The sequence below is a fragment of the Microtus ochrogaster genome, chromosome 4, assembly GCF_000317375.1.
Source record: "Microtus ochrogaster isolate Prairie Vole_2 chromosome 4, MicOch1.0, whole genome shotgun sequence".
Classification (NCBI taxonomy): Eukaryota; Metazoa; Chordata; class Mammalia; order Rodentia; family Cricetidae; genus Microtus; species Microtus ochrogaster.
In genome coordinates, this window is record NC_022011.1 from 51,853,202 (window position 1) to 51,870,584 (window position 17,383).

General features: G+C 47.9%; 1 protein-coding gene and 2 pseudogenes across 2 annotated transcripts in view; 2 read left to right on the forward strand and 1 right to left on the reverse strand.

Annotated features, from left to right (window-relative positions):
- Positions 1–10,803, forward strand: part of Traf2 (TNF receptor associated factor 2) — a 29,789-nt gene extending 18,986 nt beyond the window's left edge. For both annotated transcript variants that reach the window (XM_005346294.3, XM_026778817.1), the window contains exons 7-11: positions 1,356–1,430; positions 3,711–3,992; positions 4,505–4,682; positions 7,732–7,880; positions 8,570–10,803. In XM_005346294.3, coding sequence (XP_005346351.1) covers positions 1,356–1,430; positions 3,711–3,992; positions 4,505–4,682; positions 7,732–7,880; positions 8,570–8,788 — 903 coding nt within the window. In that variant the 3' untranslated portion in view covers positions 8,789–10,803. The remainder of the gene's footprint in view (positions 1–1,355; positions 1,431–3,710; positions 3,993–4,504; positions 4,683–7,731; positions 7,881–8,569) is intronic.
- Positions 9,315–13,626, forward strand: LOC113455940 (annotated as a pseudogene).
- Positions 13,541–16,898, reverse strand: LOC101989053 (annotated as a pseudogene).
- Between the last annotated feature and the right edge of the window lie 485 nt (positions 16,899–17,383).

A 17,383-nucleotide genomic window follows, 5' to 3' on the forward strand; every position in this document is an offset into this window, starting at 1 on the left:
AAAAAAGCCGGGCGGTGGTGGCGCACGCCTTTAATCCCAGCACTAGGGAGGCAGAGGCAGGTGGATCTCTGAGTTCGAGGCCAGCCTGGTCTACAAGAGCTAGTTCCAGGACAGGAACCAAAAGTTACAGAGAAACCCTGTCTCGAAAAATCCAAAAAAAAAATAAAAATGACCATGGCCCAAGGACCCCACATAATGAGATTTTTGGTGTATAGCCCTAGCTGGAACTCATTCTGTAACCAAGCTGGTCTAGAACTCACAGATCCACCTGCCTCTGCCTCCCAAGTGTTGGGATTAAAGGTGTGCTCCACCACACCTGGCTTATTATTATTTTTAAATGATGTATTTATTTTTATTTTATGTGCATTGGTGTTTTACCTGCACGTATATATGTTTGAGGACTTCAGATCCCCTGAAACTGGAGTTACAGACAGTTGTGAGTCGCCATGTGGGTGCTGGGAATTGAACTCAGGTCCTCTGAAAAATCAGCCAGTACTCTCAACCTCTGAGCCATCACCAACCTTCTCCACTCTTTTTTTTTAAGTTGAGTTTTTCACAGGGCAAGCCTGACCATGCTTGCTGCCTAGAATGGTAGGTTAAAAAAAAATGACTCCTTACCCTCACTGGATCTTAAAGAGGTGGTCTTTCTCCTGCCCTTGCCAGACACATGGCCTTGGTTACGTGTGAGATGTTTGTGTTCAGTGGAGTGTGTGCTTAGGTTTCATGTGTTCATCATAACACAGCATGTTATGTGCCCCTCCATAACACAAAGGACTGGCCTGTTTTTACGCTCTATGCTTGTGAATCTGAATGTTCTACCTGAGGCCCAGGTATTCAATATTGTCTACTCCCAAGACTGACAGAAGTGCTGGGCGGTGGTGGCGCACACCTTTAATCCCAGCATTCGGAAGGCAGAGGCAGGCGGATCTCTGTGAGTTCGAGGCCAGCCAGGTCTATAAGAACTAGTTCCAGGACAGCTAGGATTGTTACATAGAGAAACCCTGTCTCAAAAAAAACCAAAACAAACAAACAAACAAACAAACAAACAAAAAAAAAACAAAACCTGACAGACATAACAGCTGGCTTGCTTTCTGTGTGGCATGGATCTGACCCAAAACCAGGAGGTAGACTTTTCCACAGCAGTACTGAAATGTCTGCTTCCCAATGATTGACAGTGGAAGTGGCTTGTTTTATCTTAATCTTGCATGACAATGAGAAGGCCCATAGGGTGCAACTAGTGGTTTCTTTTGTTAATTCTGACTTGATCAGTACATTAAGCAAATGGCTCAAGTGAGGTAGGGAAGACCCTAAGTAATGACAGTGACGCTGGTAACTTTGTCCTCCTGATCCTTCAGTTTCAGGACCATGTTAGAGCATGCAGCAAGTGTCGGGTTCCCTGCAGATTCCATACCGTGGGCTGTCCTGAGATGGTAAGCCAGGAGTCTGCTGTGGGGCTGGGGGCCTGGCTGGGTCTTTCTGTTATGCTAACCTGTCTCCAGCTTTGGCTCCTCCAAGGTTCCTCAGCCTCCAGCTTTGGCTCCTCCAAGGTTCCTCAGCCTCTCTGGTATCTCCCCTGGCCATCTCTCAGTAATCCTTCTTCCTGCCCTCAGGTGTCCAGGCTTACTCCATGGAAATCTCTAGGTGGCTTTGATCACTACCTATCTCTGAGAGTACCTAAATATATGTGCTTCTGACATCTCGAGCCTCCCACGGTATCTGATGGACACCTTAGAGTACACCTTGACCTTCTAGCTCCTTGTTCTCCACCCTCTTCCCATCTTTCCCAGGGGGAAAAAAGCACATTGATTACTCAGTTGTCTAGCTAAAGCCCCAGTGCCTCAGGTCTGCAAGATCCTTTTCTTGTCTCATATTCACAAAAATAATAATAAATCCTTGGCTGTTGGCAGATGGCTCCTGTCCCTTGAAGTCCTGTTTTGTTACTTCATCTCCTGCCTGGAGACAGGCTTCCTATGTTGGTCGGGCACCTTCTGACCACTCTGCTGCTCTGATCTGTTAAAGTAAAAGCAAGATATGACCCTCATGTGGCCTCACCAAAATTTGATTCATGGTTACCATGGTCTCTCTCTCCCAAGACCACTGGTCTCTGCCCTGGTCACTGACCTCGCTGTCCTTGAAGCTGACTTCTCCCCACTCCCTATTCCCCCTTTGCTTTGCTATGTTTCTGGTGACTCCTTCTGGTCTCCACAGGTCCCTGTCCCCATGTGCCCCTTCTCTGTTCATGTAGACCTGCCCCTCCTTCATTTTCATCCTGCACAAGCTATTTCTCCATTTATTATCCCTCTTTATCTGTACAATGGGAGCCCCTGGACATTATTTCCCATCGTGACTCATGACCGTGTGCTGGTCCACAGAGGGCCTGTAGGGTGTGTACATTAATGGTAAGAGAAGGCAAGCTGAGGATGTGGTGTCTAGTGACACAGCATCTCTCTCCTCTTCTGTTTGAGGTGGGGATAGTTGCTACCTCAGTTTCAAAACAACTGAGTTCCCTGCAGAAGGTAGTTTAGAAGCTACCCAGAAACCGAGCTGCTGTCACCTCGGTCCTGAGCCTTTTCAGTTCATAGGGTGCTCCAGTTAAGCTCTAGCTCTGTGTGACCTTGCTGGCCCCTGCAGGAGAAGCTACTGAGCAGATGGCATGTCCTTTTGTGTTCATCTTAGTTCCAGCTGCCGCCTGCCCTGTGCACATATGTGCACATATGTTTCCTGCTGGGCCTCCTGTTACTGGGGGCTCTGGTGTCTTGGTGTCTTTTTACTTATGTTTTGTAAATATTTTTATTGCATTTATTTTGTGTGCTTGTGTGTAAGCCCTGGTATCCATGTGAAACCGGGGACAGCTTTCAGAGTTGGTTCTGTCCTTCCAGCATATGAGTCCCAGGGGTTAAATTCAGGTTATCAGGCTTGGTGACAGCAGTTTCATGCTAAGCCATTTTGCCAGCCTTGGTTTTGTTTTAGGTTGGATTTGATTTTTGATTTTTGATGTTTTGTTTTTGAAACAGATTTTTACTATATAGCCGAGGCTGGTCTTAAACTTAGTATGTAGACCAGGCTGGCCTTGCACTCATAGAAATCCATCTGTCTCTGCCTCTTGAATGCTAGAATTGAAAGCATTTGCCACTGCGCCTTTTTATTTTTCTTAATTAGCACACAGTGTAATGATATTATTGTAATTTTGAAATCTGACTTCTCAAAATTGTTACACAAAGGGCTAGAGAGATGGCTCAGCGGTTAAGAACACTGGCTGCTCTTCCAGAGGACCTAGGTTCAGTTCCTGGCACCTACATGGCAGCTCACAACTATTGTAGCTTCAATTGTAGGGGATCAGACACCATCACACAGACATATATCCAGACAAAACACTAATATGCACAAAATAAAAATAAGTAGATCACTTTAAAAAATTGTGTGCACAAGTTTGAAAATATTTATTGTATCTTAGTTACTTTTTTTAATTGTTGTGTAATGACACCATGACCAAGGCAACTTTTATAAGAGTTTATTTGGGACTTAACAGTTTCAGACGGGTAGAGTTCATGACTACCGTGGTGGGGCAGCATGGCATCAGGCAGGCAGGTGCTGGAGCAGTAGCTTAGAGCGTCTATCTCGAGATAACAACCACATGTCCCTCAGTGCAGTGTGGCCACGGTGCCGCACCACCTGGGCTGGTTCTGTACAAACACCGTCCTGTCCCGCAGGTGGAGACTGAAGAGCTGCAGGATCATGAGGTGCAGAGGCTGCGGGAACACCTGGCCCTGTTGCTGAACTCATTCCTGGAGTCCCCAGCCTCACAGGGAAGCCAAAGCCAGGTGGGGCCAGAGCTGCTGCAGCGGTGCCACACCTTGGAACAGAAGACGGCCACCTTCGAGAACATTGTCTGTGTCCTGAACCGGGAGGTGGAGAGGGTGGCAGTGACCGCAGAGGCGTGTAGCCGGCAGCACCGGCTAGACCAGGACAAGATAGAGGCTCTGAGTAACAAGGTTTGTGCCTAGCGGGGATAGCAAGTTCTGCATCTCTGGAGCCTGTACAACATAGACATTAGACTCAGCCACAGGGTTTGATGGGCTAGCAAGGCCTAGGAGGACACAGCATCAGTGATACAGTGTGCTGGGTTGGTGAAGCTCCTGGGTACATGTAGTGAAGTGGAACGTGTACCTCTACCTCACGTTTAGTATGTAGCTCTTGGGGACAGAAAAGACTCCAGAGACTTCCAAAGGCTAGTAGTGTGGGAAATGGGAGCTCAGGGTGCATAGAATATAGCAGTTAGGTCTCTGCCTTCTTTTTTTTTTTTTTTTTTTGGTTTTTTGAGACAGGGTTTCTCTGTGGTTTTGGAGCCTGTCCTGGAACTAGCTCTTGTAGACCAGGCTGGTCTCGAACTCACAGAGATCCGCCTGCCTCTGCCTCCCGAGTGCTGGGATTAAAGGCGTGCGCCACCAACGCCCGGCCGGGGTCTCTGCCTTCTTGTCAAAGTTAAGTGATCTCTGCTCTGCAGGTGCAGCAACTAGAGAGGAGCATTGGCCTCAAGGACCTGGCCATGGCCGACCTGGAGCAGAAGGTCTCAGAGTTGGAAGCATCCACCTATGATGGAGTCTTCATCTGGAAGATCTCAGACTTTGCCAGAAAGCGCCAGGAAGCTGTAGCTGGCCGTACACCCGCCATCTTCTCCCCAGGTGCCATTTGTGGTCTTCCCGTCTGCTTCAGAGGCTGTATGGAATGGTTCTCTGGCTGGGGCAGGGCACATACTCAGCTGGCACCAGGAGTGTCTGCATCTTCTTGAGAAGCAAATTGGGCAACATACCCTACTCAGTTGGGAGTCTATAGGTATGAAGAGCTGTTGGGTGCCAGGATATATGTGTATAGAGTATGTCCCTTGTCACCTACAGATGAGTGTGGTGGCTTTTGGGTGAATAAGGAAAGAGAGACCTTTCCAAGCAGGGCCATGGCTCCAAACTTGCCTGACTCCCAGTTTCAGGATTGGTATTTGCTGCAAGCAGGAAGCCTATGAGGATGTTCCTCACTCTCCTTTCTCATATCCACCTACAGGGTCTTTGTAGGGTGCTCTTCTCCATAGGGTACCACTGGGAGCTGAAGGGGGTGGGTGTATTCCTGCAGGGTACAGTTTGCTTCCCTTGTGCTCCTTTCTTTGCACTCTGACCATGCCACTGTGCCTGCCTTGCTCTGTTTTTCACAGTTCCCCTGTGTGTCCCTAGAGGTGCCCATAGACCGTGTGATGGCCCAGGCCTTTGTCTTTGTCCCTTATTCATATCTTCTTCCTGCTCAGCCACTTACTTCATAATGTCGTCACCTGTCGGAGCTCAGCCTGCACATGCTTCATCTTACAAAACTGCTACTGTAATAGAGGTTCTGGGATCAAGGCTGGGGCCTTGGGAGACCCTCTCCTACCGTATTAGCCTTGACACTCGCTGGGCGTCCCTGCCCTTGCTGCGGAAGACTGAGCACCGCACTCAGCTCTGCAGCATGTCCTCACAGCAGTGTCAGCAAGGGCTAGAAGTAAACAAACCTAGAGACCCTGTCCTCTCTGTTTTAGGGAGAGCTCAAGGTACACGTGGGCAGCCTGGAGTGCCTGATACTATTTCTAGACTTGGGTAGTCTATGTTGGCAGTGTCTCCGCTTGCAGGTGATTTAGTAGGTGGTAGCCGGTGGAGTGTGCAGGCTCAGATTACAGGAGTTCCATAGTGGTTCCATAGTGAGCATGGTAAGGGAGCCTGAGGAGCCCATGTCCTTTGCAGCAATCTTCCTGGGGCCATAGACAGGGAAAGCTGTCTGTGTGAAAGGTCTGCTTTGGATATGCTTGGTCACCGATGTAGCAGGCAAAGGCTACAAGGAACAGGGGAGGCAGTTTTAGCACTGCATTTGGAGCCTTGCTGCAGAGGCTTAGCTCTGGTGGGTCAGCGGAGCATGGACAGTCCTGTTGCCATGAGGGTCACTGTAACAGGCAGCCTTTCGGGAGCAAAGCCACCTGAATACTGTACTGTTGAGCTCTCCCTTGAGAGGATGCACTTCACAGCTCTAGAGGTTCCAGTCCAGCGTTGATCAGCCACTCTGCTTTGACAGGCGGCAGCAGCCTGTGGTTACAGCTGTTCACTTCCCAGCCAGAGACCCCACTGTCTTCTTCAAGGGCACACCCTCGGGGACTGAACATCCTCTCCAGGCAGCAGCACCGTTAACAGATAGCCATGGGGTGGGGCATTGCAGACCCACCTATAACTACAGCACGTGCAGCTGCTGAGTTCTACAGTAGGCCAGCATCAAGTGGAAACTGAAAAGCCTGATGTCTGACTTCAGAGGCAGGTCCTACCCCCAGGGCAGGGACACCAGTTTGATTTTCCTTATTTTTGTTCAGAGTTGATGGATCCACCTCACCATCAGCTGTTTACATGTTTTGTTTGCTCTTAACAGTATGTTGTGTGTCTTTTACTGGGTTTTTTGTTTTTGTTTTTTTTTTTTTTTTTGAGGCAGGGATTTGCACTATAGCCCATAGCCAAGGTGGCCTCAGATGTATCACCCTGGCTGAACTTGAACTCGTGTTGGGAGGCTTTGTCTTACACAGCCTTAACCATGTTCTGGCTGTTTATTACCTATAGAGCGTGGTTATCAACCTTCCTAATGCTGTGACCCTTTATGTGTTCCTCATATTGTGGTGACCCCAAACCATAAAATTAATCTTGTTACTACTTCATAATTGTAATTTTGCTATTATGACTCATGATGGAAATATCTGATGTGTAGGGTATCTGATACACTATCCCCAAAGTGGTCGTGCCCCACAGGTTGAGAACTACTACCGTAGGGGCTGAGGGACATTGACTGCTGATCTGTATTCCTGCTCCTCAGATGCTTCTGCTGAGGCAGGCTTGGGTTCCTGTGGCCTGCACTCCCTTTATAGCTCTCTGAGGACCTCAGCTACTATCTTTTTGCCACCATAGTTTATCATTGTTAATTCTAAGGGCGGGGATGCAGCAAGAAGGCTCACTGGATTTGTGAGACTGGTCTCTGGAATCCACAGTAAAAGTCGTAGGAGAGGCTTGGTAGTGGTGGCACGCGCCCTTTATCCCTGCACTGGGAGGCAGAGGTGGGTGGATCTCTGTGAGTTCAAGGTCAGCCTGGTTTACAGAGCTAGTTCCAAGGCAGCTAGGACTGTTAACAGAGAAACCCTGTCTTGAAGGGGGTGGGGAAGAGTAGGAGAAGTCAAGCATTGGTGGCACAAGACGACACAAACCCTGTCCAAAACGAAAAGGTGGTAGAAGAGAGCCAGATGTGGTGACGCGGTCTTTAATCCCAGCTCTTGGGAGGCAGAAGCAGGTAGATGAGTTTGAGGCTAGCCTGATCTATCTAGTAAGTTCCAGGACTACCTAGGAAGACCTTATCTCAAAAAACCGGAGGAAGAAAAGTGCCTCTACACAGTTGTCCTTTGGCTTCTACATACATGTCATGGCACGCATGCTCCTTCCTGTGGTATTGCATGTGAGCATACACGCTAGTAACGTTTCTGAAGATAGGGTAGGAGGAATTGGAGTTGGGGGCTTTCCTGAGCTGCATGGCAAAATTGTCTGGGGGCTGGGAGGTTTCTTCTGAGAGGAGGATCATCCCTTGATAATTCCCAAAAGCTGGAGATTACGTTTTCACGTCACTGAGGGTGGACTGCGAGTGGACAAGCTGTGTCCTGCCCTGTCCTCACTGGCCCTTTCCGTACTTCAGCCTTCTACACAAGCAGATACGGCTACAAGATGTGTCTGCGTGTCTACCTGAATGGTGATGGCACTGGACGGGGAACGCACCTGTCTCTCTTCTTCGTGGTGATGAAAGGTCCCAATGATGCCCTCCTGCGGTGGCCTTTTAACCAGAAGGTATGAAAGCCAGGATCCTTGGGGGAATATGTGAGTGAGGTTGGGCACAGCTTCCAAATAGCCAGGTAGTCCAAGACAAAGTCTGTCCAGCCCAGGCCTGTTGGTGGTGTGACACACACGTCTGGCTTCATGACTGACGTGTGTGAAAGTCTCCTGGGGAAGTATGCTTCAAGGGAAGGCCACACCCACAGAGCCCCTCTTTGTGGCTGTCGGAGTGAGGGTGTGTGACTGTTAAAAACCAGAGTCTGCCTTAATTAAGGAGCTGAAACTTGCAGAGACCAGGTTGGACTGGGGATGGTCCCTTCACTCAGGGCCCAGCTCTCTCACTGGAAGCCAGTGGAGGAGGCAGAACGGGCAGGGAGGTCTAGAAGGCCCAGTGGCCTGACCAGTCCGTGGCCTGCAGTCAGCCCCCACTCTAGTTGTGAAATGCTTCCAGCAAGCTTCAGGATCTCGGCAAGAAAATGTCTGTAGATGAACGCTAGAAAGGAGCAGCACCCCGAATACAGTGTGCAGTGCTAAGCTCTAGCCTCCGTTTCCAGATGCTTCCAGCGTGGCCATGTGCTGTTCCCAGGCGGGAAGCTGGATGCACTGTGGCCAGTGTCTAGTCTACTGAGGCAGGGTAGGACTAATGTGGGGTTTTCAGGTGACTCACGGGCACATTGTTCCCTTTCTGGATTGACTTCTCTCAGGTAACATTGATGTTGCTGGACCAGAACAACCGGGAGCATGTCATCGACGCATTCAGGCCTGATGTTACCTCATCCTCCTTCCAGAGGCCTGTCAGTGACATGAATATCGCCAGTGGCTGCCCCCTCTTCTGTCCTGTGTCCAAGATGGAAGCCAAGAATTCCTATGTGCGGGACGATGCTATCTTCATCAAAGCTATTGTGGACCTGACAGGACTCTAGCCACCCCTACTATAGCAGCTCAGTGAGGAGCTGCCACACTGGGCCAGGGCCCTGCCACACATGGGTGGGCAGGCTTGGTGCGAGAGCTGGGAAGGGCCTCAGCCTAAAGCCAGTCACCATCACACGGAAAGGCAGGAAGGGGCCTCCAGTTGGTCCTCAACTGGTAGACTGAGTGGATGGTCCATTCAGCTCAGGGTCCTTGTGGGACCAGCTGGTGGGGTCTTCTCGGCTTTCCAGTAGAAAAGCTCTTGCTTTTCTGTCTGGGGAAGGGAGAGGCCCTTGGGTGGGGTACTCAGAGCCTCTCTCGAGAGCTTCAGAGCTACACCAGCGGCAAGAGTGGTAGTTGACCTTACCCACTCTTGGAAAGGAGGTAGGGGCTACACAGGAGAAGGGCATCCACCCACAAAGCATAGCCCAGGAAAGAAGCCCTCTGAGACGTAGGCACACCGGAGAGGAGCCTGCCTGGGCTGCACAGCCCTGCCAGGTGGCCTGTACTGGGGAGAAGTGATTAAACTATCCGACGTCTATGACGAGTGGTGTTCATCTGACTCTGGGTTGCCTGCTGGCTCCAGCCCAGGTAGTGGTGACCCTGTGGCCTCTGCTTTCCTCTCCACATTGGCTGTCTCTGCTCCTTATGCCCTTCGAGCCCCCAAGGTTCCATGTGATCTCTGCGTCCTGGGTCTGCCTGGGTAGAGGCGAAGGGCTGACCTTTGGTCTGGCCCATGTGCAGGATTTTTTCCTCAGGGTTCTGGACTGGTTCGCTCTTTGGACTGGGTTGGAGTAGAGACACTATGGTCTGGGTCCTGGGCATCTTTATTAGTCAGAAGGGTATCCAGTCTCCCTCAGTTCATTTTTCAGGTCACCACAGTAGGAAATGGGGAGAGCACCAGCTGTGAGCATGCTGTGATTGAGGAGACGCTGCCCTCTTGACCTGTTCCTGTTCTCTTCTGAGTTTCCACACCATGTGTGTTGGTTTTAAAGCATACAGAAACAGCATGGGATGGCGTCATGGCAGAGAACTGGCCTCACCTGACCGCCCTGTGGCTTGCTGGTGGAGGACACATCTTGTCTTTTTTTCCTGCGTTCTTAAACTGGTCTCGGCCTGCCTGTCACCTGTGGCCCCAGGAGAGTTGGGGTTATATGGTTATCCCTTAGATATTTTGTACTTGCATCAAGTGCCTTACAGCATATAGCATGTGGGCAGTGTCCTCTCCCTGCAGCTTTTCACGAGGGCTGTGTGTGACCTGTATGTCTTGTGACTTGTACTTCTCTGAGGACTCTGGGCATCTTTACCAGATTATTGCTCTGGGATTTCTCCATAGGAATTGGCCATTTCTGTCCATTTTTCTACTTTCTTCCTGCTTAGTAAAAGTTTCTGATCTTTCTAGTCCAGCGTGGTGGTCCACGCCTTTAATCCCAGCACTTGGGAGGCAGAAACAGGAGGATCTCTGAGTTTGAGACCAGCCTGGTCTACAAAACCGATTGCCAGGACAGGCTCCAAAGCTACACCGAAAAACCTTGTCTGGGAAAAAAAGAAAGAAATTTCTGATCTTCTATCATTGATCCTTCATTGTGTTTGATCTGTTTTTTTCTGAGACAAGGTTTCTCTGTATAGCTGTTCTGACTGTCCTGGAACTTGCTTTGTAGATCAGGCTGGTCTTGAATTCAGACATCGGCCTGCTTTTGCCTCCCAGTGTTTGAACTTTTTTGGTGTAGAAAAATTCAAAGTTGAGACGATTAGTTAAATAATGGTTTTAAAGTCTGTTTCTATCAGTGGGTTTCTATATTTAGCAGCTCATTTGTTTATAATGTGTGTGTTTTTTTCTCTAGAAATGCGTCCATTTTAAAACTAGAATTAATGCCGGGCGGTGGTGGCGCACGCCTTTAATCCCAGCACTTGGGTGGCAGAGGCAGGCGGATCTCTGTGAGTTCGAGGCCAGCCTGGTCTGAAAGAGCTAGTTCCAGGACAGGCTCCAAAACCACAGAGAAACCCTGTCTCGAAAAAACAAAAAAAAAAAAAAAAAAAAAAAAAAAAAAAAAACCACTAGAATTAATTAGGTAATTCATGCTGAGGCTGGGTTTTTTCTATGTGGTCCTGACTGTTCTGGAGCTCTCCATGTACATTATACTAGCTTTGAACTCACAGAGAGCTGCCTACTTCTGCCTCCTAAGTGGGATTAAAGGTCTCCACCACCATGCCCCGCTGGTAATTTTTTTGTTATGTTTTGTTTTTCAAGACAGGGTTTCAAGCCTGTCCTGGACCTCGCTCTGTAAACCAGACTGGCCCCAAATTCACAGAGATTCACCTGTCTCTGCCTCCCGAGTGCTGGGATTAAAGGCATGTGGTGTGCCAGCACCACTTGGGGTGTGTGTGTGTGTGTGTGTGTGTGTGTGTGTGTGTGTGTGTGTGTGTGTGTGTGTTTTAAGGCATCTCTAGTCTGAGCTGGCCTCTAACTCTCCAAGTAGCCAAGGATAACTTTGAACTTTTGATCTTTCTGCCTCAGCCCAAGTGCTGTCATTCAAGTGTCTGCCACTGTCTCTGGCTTATGTGGTATTGGAGACTGAACTCCAGGCCTCCTGCAAGCTCTCTACCAATCTCAGCCCCAAACTGGTAGATTGTTCCACCAGAGTTAAAGAGAAGTAGAGGGGCTGCGGGTGCAGTGCGTGGTAGAACACACTTGTCATGCACAAGGCCCTGGGTTCCATCCTACTGCGTGTGTTTCCAAGACACAGAAGGTGGAACTGTGGTTGGCAAGAGAAAGGTATCCACAGAGGGCTGGGCATGGTAGGCATATACCTTCAGTCCCAGCACTCAAGAGGCAGAGGCAGGTTGGATCTCTGTGAGTTTGAGGCCAGCCTGGTCTACAGAGCGAGTTCCAAGATAGCCAGGGCTACACTGAAAAACCCTATCTCAGGAGAAAAAGAAAAATTTGATACCTAGGTAATGTTTTCGTAGATGCATGGAATACATTTTTTTTTCCAAATTGAATATTTTATTAATGTGCACACACACTAGCACATTCAGAATGAGCTGCCTGGGGAAAAAGGACTAACTATGCCTAAGGGGAAAATGAAAAATAAAAAATTCCTATAGGTTTTCATTATTGTAGGCAATTATGTCCACATCACTTACAAAGCTATTACCAAATCTGTCTGAGGAAGCAAAGTTTGAAAGGGGGGCAAAGTCTTGGGGAAAATTCAACAGTGGCATAGCAGAGCTCTCATATGAGAAAGCTAACATAATGTGGGCTTTTGCTGTGAATTTTCTTTGCAAAATATGGGGAGAGGTTTGTCATTGGGCAGAAAATAAGAGAAGGCGGTGTGAATAGACTTTTGCAGTCAGTATTCCTCACAGTATTGCACAGTACTAAGCAGGAAAATGCTTAGTCTTTCTCTGGAACCAGTTTCAGAACTTTTCCAATTGTAGTGGTCTTGCTGTCGCTGTGTCTTTCACATCCTGAATACTTGTCTCCTGAGTACATCCTCTCTGTGAGCTGTGAGACGACAAGCGATCTGTGGTGTTTAGGGGCTGTTAGGTGTGCCGTCTGTAATAAAGGAAACCTATGTTTGGAGTCAACAAGCAGGATGTTTGCAAGAGCTTCAGTAGACAGTTGGATCAGTTGAGGATCTAGCATGTCAAACTCTTGCTAAATGTGACCCCACCTGTAAGACCCGACACAGATCAGATGACAGAAATTCCCTTCGATGATGTTGGTGCAGTCACACTTCAATATTTTGATACTTTATTCCAAAGAGATAATCTTCAGAAATCCCAGTTCTTCAAAGGATTGCTGAAGGTTCTGCCAAAGCTGCCCAAGCGTGTCATCGCTTGTTTGACTTCAGAATTTGTAAACCCTGATATGGTACCTTTTGTTTTACCCAATGTTTTACTGAGTGCTGAGGAGTGCACCAAAGAAGAATATGTCAGATTAATTCTTCCTGAACTTGGTCCTGTGTTTAAACAGCAGGAGTCAGTCCAGATTTTGTTAATTTTTCTACAAAAAATAGATTTGCTCCTAACCAAAACCCCTCCTGACGAGATAAAGAACAGTGTACTGTCCGTGGTCTACAGAGCTCCAGAGACACCTTCCATTCAGACCCAGGAGCTCTGATCATCATCCCAACTTTTGCAAATCTCATAGACTACCCATCCATGAAAAACGCTTTGATTCCAAGAATTAAAAATGCCTGTTTACAAACATCTTCCCTTGCTGTTCGTGTGAATTCATTAGTCTGTTTAGGCAAGATTTTGGAGTACTTGGATAAGTGGTTTGTACCTGATGATATCCTACCCTTACAAGGAGCCTGAGGTCCTCACGGGGATTCTAGGTATCTATAAGTGTACCTTCACTCACAAGAAACTGGGAATCACCAAAGAGCAGCTGGCTGGAAAAGTACTTCCTCATCTCATTCTCGTGAGTATCGAAACAATCTTAACCTCAATAAGTTCAGCTCTTTGCTGTCATAAAGGAGATGCTGAGCAGACTGGAGTCTGAGCACAGGACTAGCTGGAGCAGCTTCTCATGATGCAGGAGCAGCGGAGGTCTTTGGAGATGGGAAATCAAATGATGCTTCCAAGGAGACAAGTGTTACACATGCAGGAAGTCAGATTGACAAGGTCTTCAACAACATTGGAGCAGACCTTCTAACTGGGGTGAATCAGAAAATAAAGATGGGCCTCATCTCGTAAGGTGGAGCGTCCCATCTGAGGGAAGTCTTTAAAGGTCTCCAGACAGATGGTCCCTGCTGTCCTCAAACGCACAATGCATACTTGATCTTCTTTCACAAAACAAGGTTGAGTCTTACCTTTTTCTCCTGATTTTTTTTTTTTTTTTTAATTTTCGAGACAGGGTTTCTTCGTAGCTTTTTTGGTTCCTGTCCTGGAACTAGCTCTTGTAGACCAGGCTGGCCTTGAACTCACAGAGATCCGCCTGCCTCTGCCTCCCTAGTGCTGGGATTAAAGGCGTGCGCCACCACCGCCCGGCTCTCCTGATTTTTTTGTCTGCCAAGCAGATTAAGGCTGTTATTTCGACCTCCTTGATACAGGTATGAATATGCAGCACCGCATTGTACCCTGGGCAGATGATGATGGATTTGTACTCTGATCACTATGTGGGCATCAAATGTACGTCCAGAATGACAGAGATTATTAAGATCACAAAGGGTGCATCCTGGATGAATCTCCAATTCCTTTCAGTCTGATTTTGAGGTTTTCACCTGGAGTTACAGAATCTGTTTCTACATCCTCAGAAAGTAATCCAAGAACTTCCACGTTGTGCTTGTTGGGAGTCCTCACTAGCTGCTGGCCTTCACAGATGGATTCAGATTCCAGCTTTCCCAGGACCACAGTCCCCATGTCATGTACCAGGGACAGAAATCTGATTGCTCTTTGAGATTTGCTCCCGTCAGTCCTGAGCAGGGCATAAAATGAATGTCCTTTTTGGGATTGAAGCCAACTTTTTTCAAAAATGGTACTGGTTTTTCTTTACATTCTTCATAGCTCTCGTTGCTCCAGTTACTGTTGGATCATTTCAAAATAGGCACGGCCTACCTCTACTGTTTTCCCCTTGTCTTGTTCTTCCTGGTTTGTGTCTAAGGCCCAAGACAAGTACCAAGTTTCTCTGTTTTTTTCTTGAGCTTCTTGTTGGTATTTCTCACGTGTCCTTTTGTCCACCATTCCAGTCAAATACATTCAACATGCCCAATGAACACTGCATTTATGTGTTCTTTCTTAGGAGCACCACCGACTTAGGTTTTGGTATTTCTTCCCCCTCCATCATTTCTGACAGTTTGTTTTCTTTTTTAAAAAATAAATGTGAGTCATCATTGTGTGAAGGCTCAATTTCAGCTGTTAGCATGGACCTTTCAGAAATTGTTGTAGAAAATGGAGAGACAGAAATGTCCCCAGAGGAATCGTGGAAGCACAAAGAAGCAGAGCCAGGGAGTGGTTCCTCAGGAGATGGAAGGCCACCAGAGGAAAGTGCCCAGGAAATGACGGCTGGCTACTGATGCCTTTTTTTGTTTTTTCATGACAGGATTTCTCTGTAGCTTTGGAGCCTGTCCTGGAATTAGCTCTTGTAGACCAGGCTGGTCTCGAACTCACAGAGATCCACCTGCCTCTGTCTCCCAAGTTCTGGGATTAAAGGAATGTGCCACCACCGCCCAGCTTACAGATGCCTTTTAAAATTTGCTTTTAGGGGGCTGGAGAGATGGCTTAGTGATTAAGAGCATTGCCTGCTCTTCCAAAGGTTCTGAGTTCAATTCCCAGCAACCACATGGTGGCTCACAACCATCTGTAGTAAGGTCTGGTGCCCTCTTCTGGCCGGCAGCAGACATGCAGACAGAATACTGTATACATAATTAATAAATAAATCTTTAAAAAAATTTGCTTTTAATATGTGTTTGGTGTGTGTGGATAGAAGTGACTTTGGAACGGGGTAATGGAAGGAGCTGGGAGGACTAGAAAAGGCCTGGATTTCCATCAGGTATCGAAGGAGACTCTGGTGCGGGTGCAGAAGAGAGCCCCGGGAACACCTGCAGTGTGACGGGGCTGCCTCCTGACCATCGTGTTGCAGGTGTATCTCATGCAGCAGCTGAGCCATGGGGACCCCAGCTAGCCGGGAATGTTGCAGAGGTAGAGGGCCCTGGACATTATAGGGGCAAAACCACTGCAGACTGACCATCGGGACAGCACCCATTGCAACGCCTGCCCAGGAGAACTGCAGTCAACAGCCCTGCTGTGAGCTGCCAAGGCAAATGAAAGACAATTCTCCAGTGCTAGAATTTCACAGGGTTTGCCCTGTTGGGTTTTGGATATTCTGGGGCCTGGTTCTTGCTTTGTCTCCAATGTTTTTCCCTTCTGGAATAAACAGCCTATATGATGTCTGCCCCACAGTAGTACCTTGGAGATGTTTCTTTTATTTGTCTCAAATTTTCTAGGTGGCGGGGTATTTACATTCTGTGAATGTACCTTACCCATATCTGTTTCAGACAAGACTCTTGACTGGATCCACGACTTGTGAGCTGGTATTAAGATTTGGGGCCGGGCAGCGGTGGCACACACTTTTAATCCCAGCACTCAGTAGTCAGAAGCAGGCAGATCTCTGTGAGTTCGAGGCCAGCCTGGTCTACAAGAGCTAGTTCCAGGAAAAGCCCCAAAGCTACAGAGGAAATTCTGTCTTGAACGCCCCCCCCCCAAAAAAAAGTTTTGGAGACTTTAGGGGCGCGGAGAGATGGCTCAGTTGTTAAGTGACCACTTTTCCAGAGGACCTGGGTTTGAGTCTCAGAATCCATATGGTGGGGCAGAGCTCTCCAGCTCCCGTACCCTGGGATCTGATGCCCTCTTCTGGCTTTCTCAGGCACTGCGTACGCCTGATACAACAAAATGCATGAAGGCAAAACACCCATACATACAAATAATTTTGTTTTTGGAGACAGGGTTTCTCTGTGTAGCCCCAACTGTCCTGACTGTCCTAGGACTCGCTCTGTAGACCACGTGGGCCTCAAACTCAGAGATCCGCCTGGCTCTGACTCCAGAATGCTGAGATTAATTTTTAAAAAATTAAAGATTTGTAAACTTTTTGGATAGAAGGAATGTTTTTTGTTGTTGCTTGTTTTTCAAGACAGGGCCTTGGCTGTCCTGGAACTTGCTTTGTAGGAAGAAGGCTGGCCTCAAACTCTCAGAGATCTACCTGTTTCTGCCTCCCAAGTGCTGAGATTAAAGGGCATGTGCCACCCAGCTCAGTTAAGATTGATTTATTTTATCTGAGTGCTCTACCTGCATGCACACCTTTATTCCAGAAGAGGGCATCAGATCCCACTAGAGATTATTGGGAGCCACCTTGCGGTTTCCGGTAATTGAACTCAGAACAAGAACAGCCAGTACTCTTAACTGCGGGGCCATCTCTCCAGCCTCTCGTGTTGAAATTTAATGATCATTGTAACAGTATTTAGCGAAAATTAGGGAGTAAAGGCCCCACATTCATGGTGCCATTATAGAAAGCCCCTCTGGTTCTCTCTCCCACCAAACAGTGATGTGCTCCAGCTCTCACCGCGTGTTGGCTCCTTCCTCCTGGACTTCCTGGCCCCCAGAGCTGCAAGCCAGTGACATTGTGGGTCACATGTTAGCTAGCCTTGGGTGTCTTTTTATAGCAGCAAGAATAGACTACGACGAGACTAAATATTTTGTTTCACCCAAATTCATATGTTGAAACGTCTCCAATGAGACAGTGATTGGAAGTGTTTTAGAGGTGGATCGTAAAGATAGAACCGTTGTGGGCCTGGGAAAGGGTGTCCATGCCTCCTCCATGTGAGATCTGTCAGAAGATAGCCTTTCTTACCCAGGACAGCGCTCCCAGGGCACTGAGTCTGCAGCCTCCAGAACTGCGAGAGATAAACTATTGTCCAGGAGCCTCTTGGGCTGTGGGGTTGTTAGAGCTTGGAGTGGATGGAGACACAGGACTACTCGGTATTCATTTATTTATTTATTTTTTATTTAATTTATTTATTTATTTATTTATTTATTTTGGTTTTTTGAGAAAGGGTTTCTCTGTGGCTTTGGAGCCTGTCCTGGAACTAGCTCTGTAGACCAGGCTG